Genomic DNA, 13,422 nt, shown 5'->3' on the forward strand with positions numbered 1-13,422 from the left:
AAGAAAAAAAACTTTTTCTTTTCTTTTTTTTTTTTTTAAAGAAAAACCCTCAGTCACACTCAACTGTGGTATCACCAGATAAACAGTTAATCACAAAGGTACATGAAGTGGTTCACAATTCCTTCATTATCCTGTGGGGTTTTTTCTTTGTTTTTTTTTTCTTTGGGGGCCCTGGTTTCTGTTTCATTTGCTTTCTGATTACTCCAGTGCTGACTTAACTTTCTCTAGCAGACTGCCTTCAGTTCTCTAAGAGGTTCAGCTTCTCATCCATTAACCCCTTGCTGCAGGGAAATCTCACTCACATAACCTTAGAAATAGAAAACAGATAGCGAGACCAGAGTAATACTACACGAAGAAAAAAGCCCAGCTCTGGACTCACTCCCATCTCCCACTTCACCTCTAACCTTCTGTGTGACATTAAAATATGTCTCAGTTAAAATAAAGCACTTACCAAAGTTCTTAGGCTTCTCAATACTCAATAGGTATTTTTAATTCTGTTTTTTACCATGTAGGAGCCTAAATCTACTTGTGATTACTTCCTAAGCTGCAAAATGGTCACAGTTAAACTGCAACCATACAAAAGCTGATCTGTTTTGGATTTGTTGATCCAGGGAGAGGAGAATTTCCAGGGAGCACAGCTGCCCCTCCAATTCTACTGTTGTGGAAGCACGTCAAATCTATAGCTGTCAGATTGTTACTCCATTTAATCTACTCTCATGTTCATTGGTGAGATCTGCAATCTGTGGCTGCTCCAGCTGACCCCACAATCTACAAAGACATTTTGGAGGTGATTTTGACCTCCCCAGCCCATATTAAGATTATCTGTGGTGCAGCCATGGGTCAGGTCTGGTATGGTGCTTTTGTAACTTCTTGCCCACTTGGTATTCTGCTCTGTGCTGTTAATCCTGTAGAGGAGGATGATGATTTCATCAGAACTTGATGTATTAAGCCTTGTGAATATGTCAGTGGTTTGGATTGAAGTAATTGTAGTTACATCCATTACAAATTTCGGCCCTCCTAAAATGCCCTAAAAGAAAGCCCCAAGCCATTTTAGCATAGCTGCATAAGGGTGAATGGTACACAAACTTAGTGCTGTGCCTTATCCCCTCTGAATTTTTAAGAAAAAAAAAAAAAAGAAGGAAAGCTGTCCACTACTGATGAGAATATGTTTGGAACTAAGAACCTGCTGGATTATTTAAAGCTCTGCTCTACTGATAGCCAACCCTGGCTGTTAAAATGAACTGTATGACTACATTCCCTGTAAAATGTGTCTCCATTTCCTTTCAGGTTGGGAAGCTGATCCAAGAAGCAGCTGGAAGGAGTAATTTGAAGAGAGTTACACTGGAGCTGGGTGGGAAAAGCCCAAACATTATTTTCGCAGATGCTGATTGTAAGTCAGCACTTCCATATTTTTGCTAAAAACATGATTGCATTATTTCTTTTTTCTTTTTTTTTTCCCTTTCTTTTTTTCTTTTTTTTTAACTAATTTGAGGGCACATCTTTCATATAAAGTGAAATGAAGCCATACAGCTGTATCTAATGGCACTTTTCAATCTTACAGAAGCAACCTAAGGTGTGCTACCTCTTATAAAATACAACTTTTGTACCCATAGATTTATAGTCAACAAGAGAGCAGAAAAAAGATTATAACCAAGCATATAGACAGGGTGTTTTCACAGTTAGTCCCACACACATTTGCCATCCTATGCTCTACAGCGAGGTGATTTTGTGCTTTAAATCTGGAAATTCTGTGATTTTTTTGGTTCAAAGCAATTATAAAAAGGGAGGACTTTTATGTACACTTGACTTGCTAATCTAGTCAGTGCAGTATTACTTTGTTAAGTAGCTGTAAAGGGAGATTATTCCATTTTTAAATTTTCCCAGCTAAAGAACTGTGTATTGAAATATCCTCACTGCCACTGTCAGCAGGGAGCTGAAAATTTTGGCAGATGTATGATGTTATGCAGCTGAGATTTCTGGCACCTGAGAAGGTACAGGACAGCTGTTTAGGATAGGATATAAACACAAACTGGAAGTTCCTGCTTAAATGATCAGCAACGAAATAGTTACAATGTTGATATCTAAATTGTCAGCAGGAGGTTTTGAAGTTAACACCCCCTTAAGATGAATGAGATGGTTCACACCATCTCTCTGAGCTCTTGTTTCAGGCTGGGTGTAGGCACACGGTAATCAATGCCCTTTCTGAGAACTTTGCAACCCAAATAAACAGACACATAAGGATTTAATCTTCTCATTTAAAATGGGGAAGTGAATAGAATGATTTTGAATAGCATGATTTACAAGAGATGGTTACAATCCTGTATCCATTTTCAAAACTTACCAATATCTGAAAAACTAGGGAAAGCTTGACAGCTTCCAGCAGATTTCTACAGAGATGCTTTACTAAGTCGAGGATTGAAACTTCAGCCACAGTCATCCTGGTAAGCTAAAAAAGCTCTTGTCAGCTGGAGCCAGACACAGATATTCCAGCCTTCTAGCCCAGTTACTCGTCTCCACCTCCCACCAGATATCACCACACCTCAAACGTCCCTCACCTGCTAACTCAGACTTGAACACCTAAACATTTCTAGTAGAGTGACATGTGCCGGGGCAGGTTTATGACCTTCCACTAAGGAAGGTCTGTCTCTGTCTCTCTCTGTCTTCCTACAATTACAATCTCCAGTACTTGACCTAAGATTTAAACTTCAAAGCCCTGATTATTTAAAAACAGCAACTGGCTCACTGTTCCAAAGGAGTTGTTTGTTCTGCTTGAGGAACAGTGTGTGCCAAAAGTTAGCAGAAAGCATGATAAAGCTGTTGAAGGTTTAGTGCACCAAAAAAACAGAGAAGAATGGTTAGAGCTCCTCATGGTGAAAACTGTTAACAATAGAGGAAGAAACATTAGTTAAACACAGCTATCCACTAGTGCTTTCAATTTCCATGGAGCTGCCAGGGAAAATTTGAATGTGGTCCAGGGAACACCCCATATAATTTTTCTAAAACCATACTGAGGGCATAAAAAGACATTTCTGTTAGACAGAGTTGTCTAGAATGTGCTGAAAGTAAAGCACTGTTGCTTTGTTTAGTCCATAAAAGGTTATATTTTAAGCAATTTTCCAAAGGGATACAACTGGTAACAGAGGTATTACAGTGCTGTAGGACATCACTGTTTAGGGATTAATTCATTATTCTTGTCTAGTCAGTTATTCCACCCAAAGTAAGAATGTGGCCTTGAGTGTCTAAATATGATCCTCTCTCCTGCTTGGACAGAATGTGTGAGATGTATCTCCAAGGAAGTTAGAGCAGAAATCGAGGGTTGATTGCTCTATAACAGGCCTATAATTTTAAAGTCTTACCCAGTCATCTGCATGGGCCAAGTGGAAATTTCTATGTTGCAGAAAAAGAATCTGGCTTTTTGAGAAGGATGGGTCTTGCCATTGTCAAATTCTCACATGTATTTGGTTTTCTATAATTCTCACACATGGAAGTATTAAACACAGTGCCACCTTGGGATCACAGACAAATTTTCCTTTCCTCCAGTGACTCAGTCAGATGTATTTATGCGGGGCACATCCTGCTTCTGAGATTCCCTTAAGGGGTTTTACTTGGTAAACAACATGTTGCTGGATATAAGACACTGGTGAAGTTGTATACCTTACTCCTGTTGACTGCTAAAGCACTGTCTTAATTTTTCCAGTGGGAATCATCCTAATTTCTGACCTGACACAACTATGGGATGTCTTGATTTAGTTTTATTTAACCAAATCCTACTACTGAAGTTTCAGGAATGTGGCACTGTGTAATACACACAGCACTGGTGCAAAGGCACATTTGCCCACAGTGGTCCAGTACAACATGTGCTGTCTTGGTTTTCAGTGGACTATGCTGTGGAACAAGCTCACCAAGGAGTGTTCTTCAATCAAGGTCAATGCTGCACTGCAGGCTCACGGATTTATGTGGAAGAATCAATCTATGAAGAGTTTGTTAGAAGAAGTGTAGAACGTGCAAAGAGGAGAGTTGTGGGGAGTCCTTTTGACCCAACTACAGAGCAAGGTCCACAGGTAAAGGAGTAGGGCTTTGGCTCTACAGCCCAGGAGGTGCCTGGAAGTATTTAAACTCCACTGAGGAGAGGTGAGTGAGTGCACACTCACTCAAGGTCCCAGATAGCTAACATGATACATACTTTCAAGATTTAAATTCAAAAGGAGTAAATAAGCTGTGCAGCTCTGAGGTGTATTCTTGTTAAATAAAAGGTATTCTTGTCAAATGAAAAAATCTCAGTTTAAATATCAATGTTTGCCTCCCAGTTTTAGGAGCAAGATTTGGCCCTTTAGCCCCCCAAATATAGCTGTAAACTATGAGAAGCTCTTAAAAGACTCTGTGAGCACTTAACTGTCAATAACTGTCTACAACCATAACTGTGCTTGGAGATCCAGGAATTCTAGCAGAAGATGGGCACAATCAGAAATAAGTCTTTAGAAAATGTTCCTGCCACTAATAACCAGCTGAGCTTATAACATTTTCAGGAAGTTAATCTGAGACAAAAACTAATGATCTGCCTTTTTTTTTTTTTGTGGTTGTAAACTAGGTTGTTTAGCAAGAGCATGAGTTAAGCCACAAACATAAGGTGACACATCTTAAGAAGTCTGAGCCTGAGGTTACAGTCGACACCTGCTTGTAGATCTTTGGCATCTGCAGCTCAAAGAGCAGTGAATGGAAGCAGGACCCGACTCTCTGGAACATGACTTGTCTAAAAACACCTATTTGCACTTGTCAAGTACATGGTCTGCACATCTAACAGCTTTTTCTCTCTTTCAGATTGATAAAAAACAATACAACAAGATCTTGGAACTGATTCAAAGTGGCATCACTGAAGGAGCAAAACTTGAATGTGGGGGAAAGGGGCTGGGAAGAAAGGGATTCTTCATTGAACCTACAGTGTTTTCCAATGTAACAGATGACATGCGGATTGCCAAGGAGGAGGTATTCACACGTGTGGGCAAGATCCTTTCAACATGTCCTAAATATTACTTTTTCCCCCTTTGTTTAATTCCAAAGACAAAAGCTTCAGAGTGAAAATTGTGACCATATTAAAAAAATAAAATCTTTTCAGAACTCCTTATGCACACAGCAGGTGACATCAGCTAGGTAAGGAAGCGCAATTTCTGTCACTGACTGTAAGGTCTCAGATATCAAAGAGGAGATATGGGTAGAATGGACAAATTCCCCTGAGGCACCTGCTTTGGGAAATTAATGCAGTTTTACAGACAGATATTATCACTATTTATCACTAAATTTTGCTGTGGGAAATTTTAAAGAATATAATAGGAGAGAGAAGATAATTAAGAAAGCAGAATAAAGCAAGAATAAAATGTCTCTGAGAGGGGTAGTTTATTAACTATTAATCTTTCTTGCAGATTTTTGGGCCTGTTCAAGAAATACTGAGATTTAAAACCATGGATGAAGTTATAGAGAGAGCCAACAATTCTGATTTTGGGCTGGTGGCTGCTGTCTTTACCAATGACATTAACAAGGCCCTGACAGTCTCTTCAGCAATGCAGGCTGGGACAGTCTGGTAAGCAGAAGTTATCCTACTCCCGCTCTTGAAGATAAAGAGTTTGAGTCGCTATCACCATTTCACTTCAGTTTTGACCCTTTGTTAAGAACATGTGTGCAGCCCATCCTAGTGGTGGATCACTGGCCAAGCCATGGATCAGCAGTGGGAGGTGCTGTGGCTGCCCACTGCTGGGGAATGCTGCTGGAGCTGGAAAGCATCTTGTTTCCCAGGAGCATGGCAGCCACTGCTGAGCAGCTGTACTGAAAACAAACAGGATAAACGATCCTTTCTGGGGAGGGCAAGAATCCTGGGAGGTTTTACTAAAGGCACAAAAGATTATATACTTTCTACAACATTAAGAAACTGAGGGGACACTTCCTCTCCAGTCTTTAGGAATAGGGAATGCCAACTCTAGAGTTTAGTAGCTTGCAATTTATTATGTCAAGCCCGAGTAAACTAAAGATTTGCAAGAAATTAGGGAGAAAAAGGACAAGCTCAAATCTAACAGCTCTTTGTTATAAACTGGCACTGAGGTTTAGCAGCAGATTAACAGTCCATTACTGAAGATGTGTCCAAGGTATGGTGCTCTCCTCTGGCCCTCACAGGTCAAATCCAGTTCTCTTTAGAAGAAGACTGTTGTTTCTGTAGCATAAATCCCTCATTTCTTTTCAACATGAAACAAGTTTGTTATTACTGAGAGGTGTAGTGTCCTTAGCTCCACAAGTTTCAGCCTCTCTCTGACTTATCCAGAGGTCTTTCTGGCAGTGCAGCTGGATTTAATGCCTCTTCCTGTTGCAGGATAAATTGCTACAATGCCTTAAATGCCCAAAGTCCTTTTGGAGGATTCAAAATGTCTGGCAACGGGAGAGAGATGTAAGTATTACACTCCTGTTTTCTAAATTGTTTTCAACTCTGCAACTTAAGAAATATTAGTGAATGTTTCCATGCAAATTAAGATCCATAAATATTCCAACCTGAGAATGAGGGCATAATATAAAGTAACCTTTAATCATCATTGCCAGCTCTAAACGCAATTGATTTGCATGGTAAGATCACCTTTTTTTTTTCCCTCAACTTGTAACCTCTGTTTACTGGAAGGTTTTCTTAGCCATATTAAGCATCACTTTTCAGAAAGACTCTCTCTTTGGTGATGCTGAGTGCTTGTTGACTGGTTTGGTGTACCTGTCAGAGTTGATTTGCCATATATTATGCCTCTCTTGGTAGTTTTTCCTTTTCTTTCTTCAGTTTTCACTGTATTTATTAATATAGGTGCATTTGAATTTCATTAAAAAGTTATCAGCTTGCAGATTTTTAAACAACGAAATCAGGCAAAGAGAAGGAAACAAATGTGTTACATCCCTTTGAAAAAAAAAACCCAAATCACTTGCCATTATAAAGCTTTCTGTCTTTCTTATTCTACTTAGCACTAAATACCACATATTTTGAATGGAGCTCCACACTCAAATATTTTCCCATGTACCTAATTTAAAGTCTTACCAGTTTCTCATTCTCATTACAATCACAAGGAAGTTTAGCAATTGCATCAGCCCCAGATTGGTTACATACCAAGGATTCAATTAATTTCTGTGCAGGAGGTATGTGTACCAGATATGTCTCACCTAAGTTTTCAAAATAGCTTATGGCTAATGGCAAACTCAGCAGTAAAACCAGAGTAAGGTCAAACTCTTTAAAACTTTAAATATGTTGAAGTATACAACTTGATCTATAAAATAAGCTTTATGTAATCTGAAGTATTTTCCCTCGTTAGGGAGTACTTTGAATAACACATTCATACTATTCACATTCATGAGTTATGAGGTGATCTCACACTGGCATAAATATGTCAGGTCATCTAACTCTTATCATTGTGAAAATATTCTAAAACTACTAAGCTTGATAGAGCACATGAGTAACTTGACACCCAGGGGTGACCCCATTGACTCCAGGGAGGTTCAACTGCACAAACAAAATATTCACATATCAATGTTGCAGAGTTCTTGAAAGGGGGGCGACCCAGGCAGCACCCCAGCTCTCATGGAAAAATATGTGGTAATTGCACACCTGATTCCCACTACAGCTTCGAAAGTATTCATCATAAACAATAAATGTTTGGAATGGCAATAATCTCCATCTCACAAAGACACCTGAAAAACTACCTATGAGTAATTATTCTAGTCCTTTCAGAACCTCTTTGATCAGATATCACCTTCTAATTCACCTCCTCCACCCTGCATTAAGACATGCATACTTTTGATTAAAATACCAGTTTCCTACATTCTTGGTTTTGAGGCATACATTTTACAGCATAAGTAATGTTGAGTTGGGCAGTTAAAGAAAAAAGTGTCTATACATAAGTGTGTCATTGCTAAGGTGACACTATGGTGCAGCCAGATCATAACTTGGCCACTGTGCTGCCAGTGCCAGCACTGCATTATCTGGGACTTGTTTTGGTCCTGCATTTAAATTCATAGGTTTTCATCACACACAGGCAAAAAATTAACAAGAAATTGAGAACTGTTACACTCATTTTACACTCCCACAAAATGTAGCAGAGTATGTGCATTCCGGTAGAGAACAAGAACTCATGTACACAATAGAGGTGATTTCTGATTGCATTAATACTACTTCCAATATTCTTGTATCCTTGAAGAGGTCTGAAAGACATGGGTTTGAGGTTTTCTTCATTCATGTTTCTTTAAAGCTTCTTATCACTGCCTGGGAGATGTAAAATTTAACTCCTGTAACTAAAAATTGGGTGGTTCACCCCAGATAGCCACATGTGGTCATTTTATATTAGAGCTCCCCAAAATTCTGGCCTCTGTCCAAATGTCTGCAAGGGAAGGAAGTGCCATTCTACTTCAGAACTCTCCTTTAATGTCATAGGAATTGTTATTGTATGGATAGCTCTGAGATACAGCAATGCACACCTGCATTCTGAAAAACAAGTGCAAGCAGGAGAATGGCTTGGAGTTGTAATTCCCTTATCTTTTTTCTCTCCTGGACTGAGGGAGGGAAGAGAATATGTAATATTTATTCTTGAAAAGCATTTTGTTCCCTTTCCCTCACACCTACACAACCAAGGGATAGCACTGTGCAGATTTGACCCACGGGCTCCTTCCTTTTCACAGACACAACCTTTGTTCTCACTCTGATACCAAATTGCAATCCCAGAAGACCCAGAGTGGCCATGGAATAGGATGGTTTTGCTCCCTGCATTAGGCTGTGGGGACAATCAAGCCCTTTAACTGAGCACACACTGACTCTTCTGCTCTGAATGTCTGGCATAACTCACCTTCCTATTCAGCAAGTGTAGCTTTTTAACTTTTGAAAAATATTTGCCTTAGAATTCATCACAATTGTCCTTTTCCAAACTATTGACCAGAAAACAAGTGTGTAAAGCCCTGAAGCCACGAGCTGAAGAAACAGACAATAAATATCTCTAATTTTGTTTGGCAAACCAAAATGAGAGATCAAGTGGCATTTGGAATGTACATAAAGTCACTCACTGCTGTCAGCTGGGTTATCTTATTGGCTTGCAAAAATGTGTTCAGTGGGTGTCTGGAGCTACACAGCAGCCCTGCTGAATCCAGAAACTTCACACAGACACTTACTAGCATTAGTTATAGGGCTCCAGGCAGCTCCTGTGACAGCTTCTACTGAGCCCTAAGGGAATGCTTCTGATAAATAGCTAAAGTTTTTGGTCTTTCTTTGGTGACAAATCCACCACTTTCTACTGAAAGCTGGGGGTGATGTGGTCCAGATCAATGGGAACCTTTCACATGTAAAAAAGCCTTCACTAATATTTTCTTGCAGGTACTTAGACTCTGGCAAATCTTAAAACTTCCTACTGAACCATCAGTCTGCTGTATCCCTTAAATCCTGACCACTGTATCACAAATAAGGCTTACCAAGCCAACAGGAACATCAGTTTTCAAAACTGCAGATGATGTACACATGGGCTGGTTAATACTGATGTTTCTGCTCAAATGAATTAACTTTCCAAGGAAGGTTACAGGAGTTTCACCCCAATGTTATATTTTGCGCAAAATCTGCAGTGTAGAAACAAATACAAAATGGGTTATGCAACACTGGGGGCCTGCAGAGGGGTTTAATTGCCTTAAACAGTGGCCTCTCACTCCATTCTGAAACACTTATTAGAAGGAGGTTCTGAGGAATTCCTCTGAAATATTCTTTATGGTTCAGTTGGCATTAAGTCCTGCAAGGAGAATCCAGAGGGGAGGCAGTGTCAGATAGTCAACATGCTAACATCATATCCATGCCAGCATGTTCTACATTTAAATATAAGTAATAGAGCAATACTGTGTGTGTCTTAGTGGTGAGGATAAAAATTCACCAAGAAACAAATGTCTGTAAGATCTCTTGCAAAATAATCCTCACTGAGTTAATATGAAAAAAGGTATTCTACTTCCAGATTTGGACTGTACCTGCTTTGAGGTGGGGACAGTGTTTGCTTTACATCCACAGCATCTGGAAGACATAACTTCACTAACAACATAAAGAGACTTCTCCATTACTCAGAATAGGCACAGGAAAATGGAAATACCTGTACTTCAGAGAAGACAAGCACAAATCCTAAGAAGACATGCAACATCCACTCTAAACCTCAGCAGAGGGGCTAAAGAGATGACCCAGGCTGCAGCTGACTAAAACAAAATGTTAATAGCCCTCATAAACACCCACTTTTAAAGTGCAATCTATCCAAAGCAGAATGTGTTCCACTCAGAGCCATGTGTCAGATGACTGGGATCTAGTAGGTGCCTGGGCTCTAGCAGTGTGGAGGTTCTTATGTAAGGTCCTGTGCCAGAACAAAATGAGGAATTCTACAGGGAATCATAGAAGGGAATCTGAGCAAGCTGAACCCTCTTCCACGTGCAAAGGTACCACTAGATGTTTTGCTAGAACAAGAGAAAAGATCATCTTTATCCACAGTTTGAATAGCTCATTTTTCATTGTGCTCAGTGTGGACCTTCCCTTTCTTGAGTGCAATATAAACAGTAATTTCACTGGCCAGGGGGGGAGGCCTTGGTGTTTGGACATTTTCAAAGTCTAGAAAGGACAGAGGACATTAATTCACTCCCAAAAGCTCCATCAACAGACAGTGAGTATTTCTGTGTTTAATGTTCTGTATCTCCTTATCAAATTCTGAAGCGATCCATTGTTCTGACCTAAACTGAACTGCAACTTTGGGTTATATCTTAACTTTAACAAGAAATAACTTTGCAGATTTTTGCTCGATAAACAATATCTGGTATAAGCTGATGCTGCAATTTGTTCTTTAGGGGTGAATGTGGATTGAGAGAATATTCTGAAGTTAAAACTGTGACAATAAAGATCCCTCAGAAGAACTCCTAAAATGACAAAGGACCGTGTTGTGCAGAAGAGCACATGATGCCACCTTCTCTATTCCTTATGGAGACCAGCACTCAGGAATAAAAAGTGTTACACAATATATATTTAAGAAATTAAGTTGCAACATATATACTGGGCACATAACTGAGTACGTAATACAAACCAACTCTGCATGTTTTCATAAAACTCTCTTGAGAATCGTTACATCTTTATAAAACAAATCATAACACGATAAAATTGCTACTGGGCATCATTTAATAATGGTTCCAGCTATGAAACTGTTAAATGCAAATGCATGCACGCACACATTTATCTCTTCCTTAAATAAACAAAATAAGTCTTACTGCTTTCAGGTTGCCTTCTCAAACAGACCTGCCTTGTACTGACATTGTAGTTTCAATCAGGGCTCTACAAGAACAGATTATACTGAAAACACTAGCAATGAACAACACAAACAAGTGTCATTAACATTCTTAAAAAATAAAAGACTGAATGGTAATGGCCCCAAACCTGGTGTGGTGGCACCTTTCCAATTAGCACGCCCACAGAAAGAGGTCAGACTAGGGAGGGAATCAATCTGCTGCATGGCCAATGAAAGCCAAATACTTTTCAGTGAAATTTGGCTTTCATGGCTCACAGCAATTTAGATTTCAAAGCTTATTTTCATAATTACTTTATGCCTTGCTATAAGCAAAAAGTCCTTCTTTTACAGGAACTTGAAGGGATTTACCTGCCTGCCAAAAGAGCAAGGCCAGACAAGGGTGGGTGGGTGTTAACAAGAACAGGAACAGACTCCAAGGTTTCACAGAATATTTTAGCTTTCACTGCTTGTCTAGTTTTGTTGTTGTTGTTGCTACTGTTGCTTTCACCCTTTTTTCTTTTTTTCAACAATTATATGCACGCACAGGCTCCATTTATTTGTCTGCTATTAAACTGCCTGTGATTACACTGGGAATCACTAAGTACTTGTTACAGCTTTTACTAAATGATGTCTTGCCATCCTCACCATGCTTATGCACCTCAGGTGATGTTACTGGCTGGTACTGACCTTTCAATTATTTGGGTGTTTTTGATCCAGGACAAAAATATGACCAAGTTCTTTCAGAACTGAGGTGTTTACAGCCTGTCACATTATTACCTGCTGCCTACAGAATCTCTTCAAATCCATCACTGATAAAGTAAACATTATCTCTTTATTTTTTCAGCTGCAGAGCTCATCAATTCCCCAGATTTTTTTAAGAGGTTTCATTTTATCTTTTAATTTAGAATTAAGAAAATCTATTTTAGAAGTACAGTAAATCATCCACACAGTGTAGCTACATAATCTGGGGTGTAAGGACAGAATTACAGCCTTAGGTGTAAGTTTTCCTAGCTGCAGAGTCTATGCTAAGAGCTGTTGAAAACTCCAGCCCTGATCAGAAACTAACTTCTACATGTTCTTAACTTCCTTTAGTCTCTGAGGAATTCCTCTGAGATTTGAAGTTGCATGTGTCCTTCAACATATTGCTGGATCAGGACAAGAGTCTCCAGCACTTTGTAGTGTGGTGGCCCTCAATATTTTGTAACTCATGTCAAACTCTGTACATGTTTTTAAGCAATACATCTACATGTCGTTATTCAGAACTGATAGTACATTCACAGACATGGAGATAAATCAAAGTATTCCTGAGTTGTTAAATTCAAATGCTATATACTTCTACTACAGTGTATGTCAGAGTGAAGAAAAACAAAATACAACAATTAAGAGATTAGTTATCTTTTAAACTGCAATATAAAATGTGAAAAAGGAGATTCACTTCTTTTCTCCTATTTACTTAAAAAAGAAATTTCCTGTGCTTACAGCATTTACACCATGTACTCTTTTGTATTCCTTTTGTGTATTTTGTATGTCTGTGCTTTATTCCCAATACATTCAGGTAAATAATATAGAGTTACCATTTTTTTCAACCCTGTCACTGCAGCTCCATTTGATGTACATGGGTTTGTGAAATCCTTTTTTAGATGTACCATCTGCATGGATCCAACAAAACATTTTTCCAGTCCCTGCAGCTTTTTGTTACAGTTTTTAATCATGTATATAGTTATATGTTATTAAAAAAGTAAAAGGATATTTTCTATGAAGTTTTTTCCATTAAAAAGGTTTAGAGAAAGACTTTAGACTGTGAGACTCCTTTATTGTTGACAGAGCTATAAAAATATTAAAAAAATATTTTCTTAGCAAAAGATCTGCTCTCACAGTAGCTTTATTTTCGTTTGCAAAATGAATGAAGTAAAAGGCCAATTACATTTTCTGGAATATTATTGCAGCTGTATGAAAACACTTGTGAATTGCAGATCTAGGTCATAGTCAAAGTTCATCCTCACCCTTATGGTCATAAAGTTTAGATATTGGGGCAGGTCTGAAGTAATCAAAATCAGTGGGGCACCCTTGCAAACTGCTGCATCACAGCTTGATTTTTTGGATAATGTTTTAAAAAATCATGATGCCTTTTCTT

The 13,422-nt window shown here is 38.9% G+C and overlaps 1 protein-coding gene across 4 annotated transcripts in view; it reads left to right on the forward strand.

Annotated features, from left to right (window-relative positions):
• The window catches only part of ALDH1A2 (aldehyde dehydrogenase 1 family member A2), a 52,113-nt gene extending 41,183 nt beyond the window's left edge, over window positions 1-10,930 (forward strand). For all 4 annotated transcript variants that reach the window (XM_062501827.1, XM_062501828.1, XM_062501829.1 and 1 more), the window contains 6 exons: window positions 1,288-1,390; window positions 3,877-4,061; window positions 4,819-4,983; window positions 5,418-5,575; window positions 6,356-6,430; window positions 10,858-10,930. In XM_062501827.1, the coding sequence (XP_062357811.1) occupies window positions 1,288-1,390; window positions 3,877-4,061; window positions 4,819-4,983; window positions 5,418-5,575; window positions 6,356-6,430; window positions 10,858-10,930 (759 nt within the window). The remainder of the gene's footprint in view (window positions 1-1,287; window positions 1,391-3,876; window positions 4,062-4,818; window positions 4,984-5,417; window positions 5,576-6,355; window positions 6,431-10,857) is intronic.
• Window positions 10,931-13,422: the final 2,492 nt, after the last annotated feature.

Source organism: Cinclus cinclus, chromosome 13, assembly GCF_963662255.1.
Source record: "Cinclus cinclus chromosome 13, bCinCin1.1, whole genome shotgun sequence".
Classification (NCBI taxonomy): Eukaryota; Metazoa; Chordata; class Aves; order Passeriformes; family Cinclidae; genus Cinclus; species Cinclus cinclus.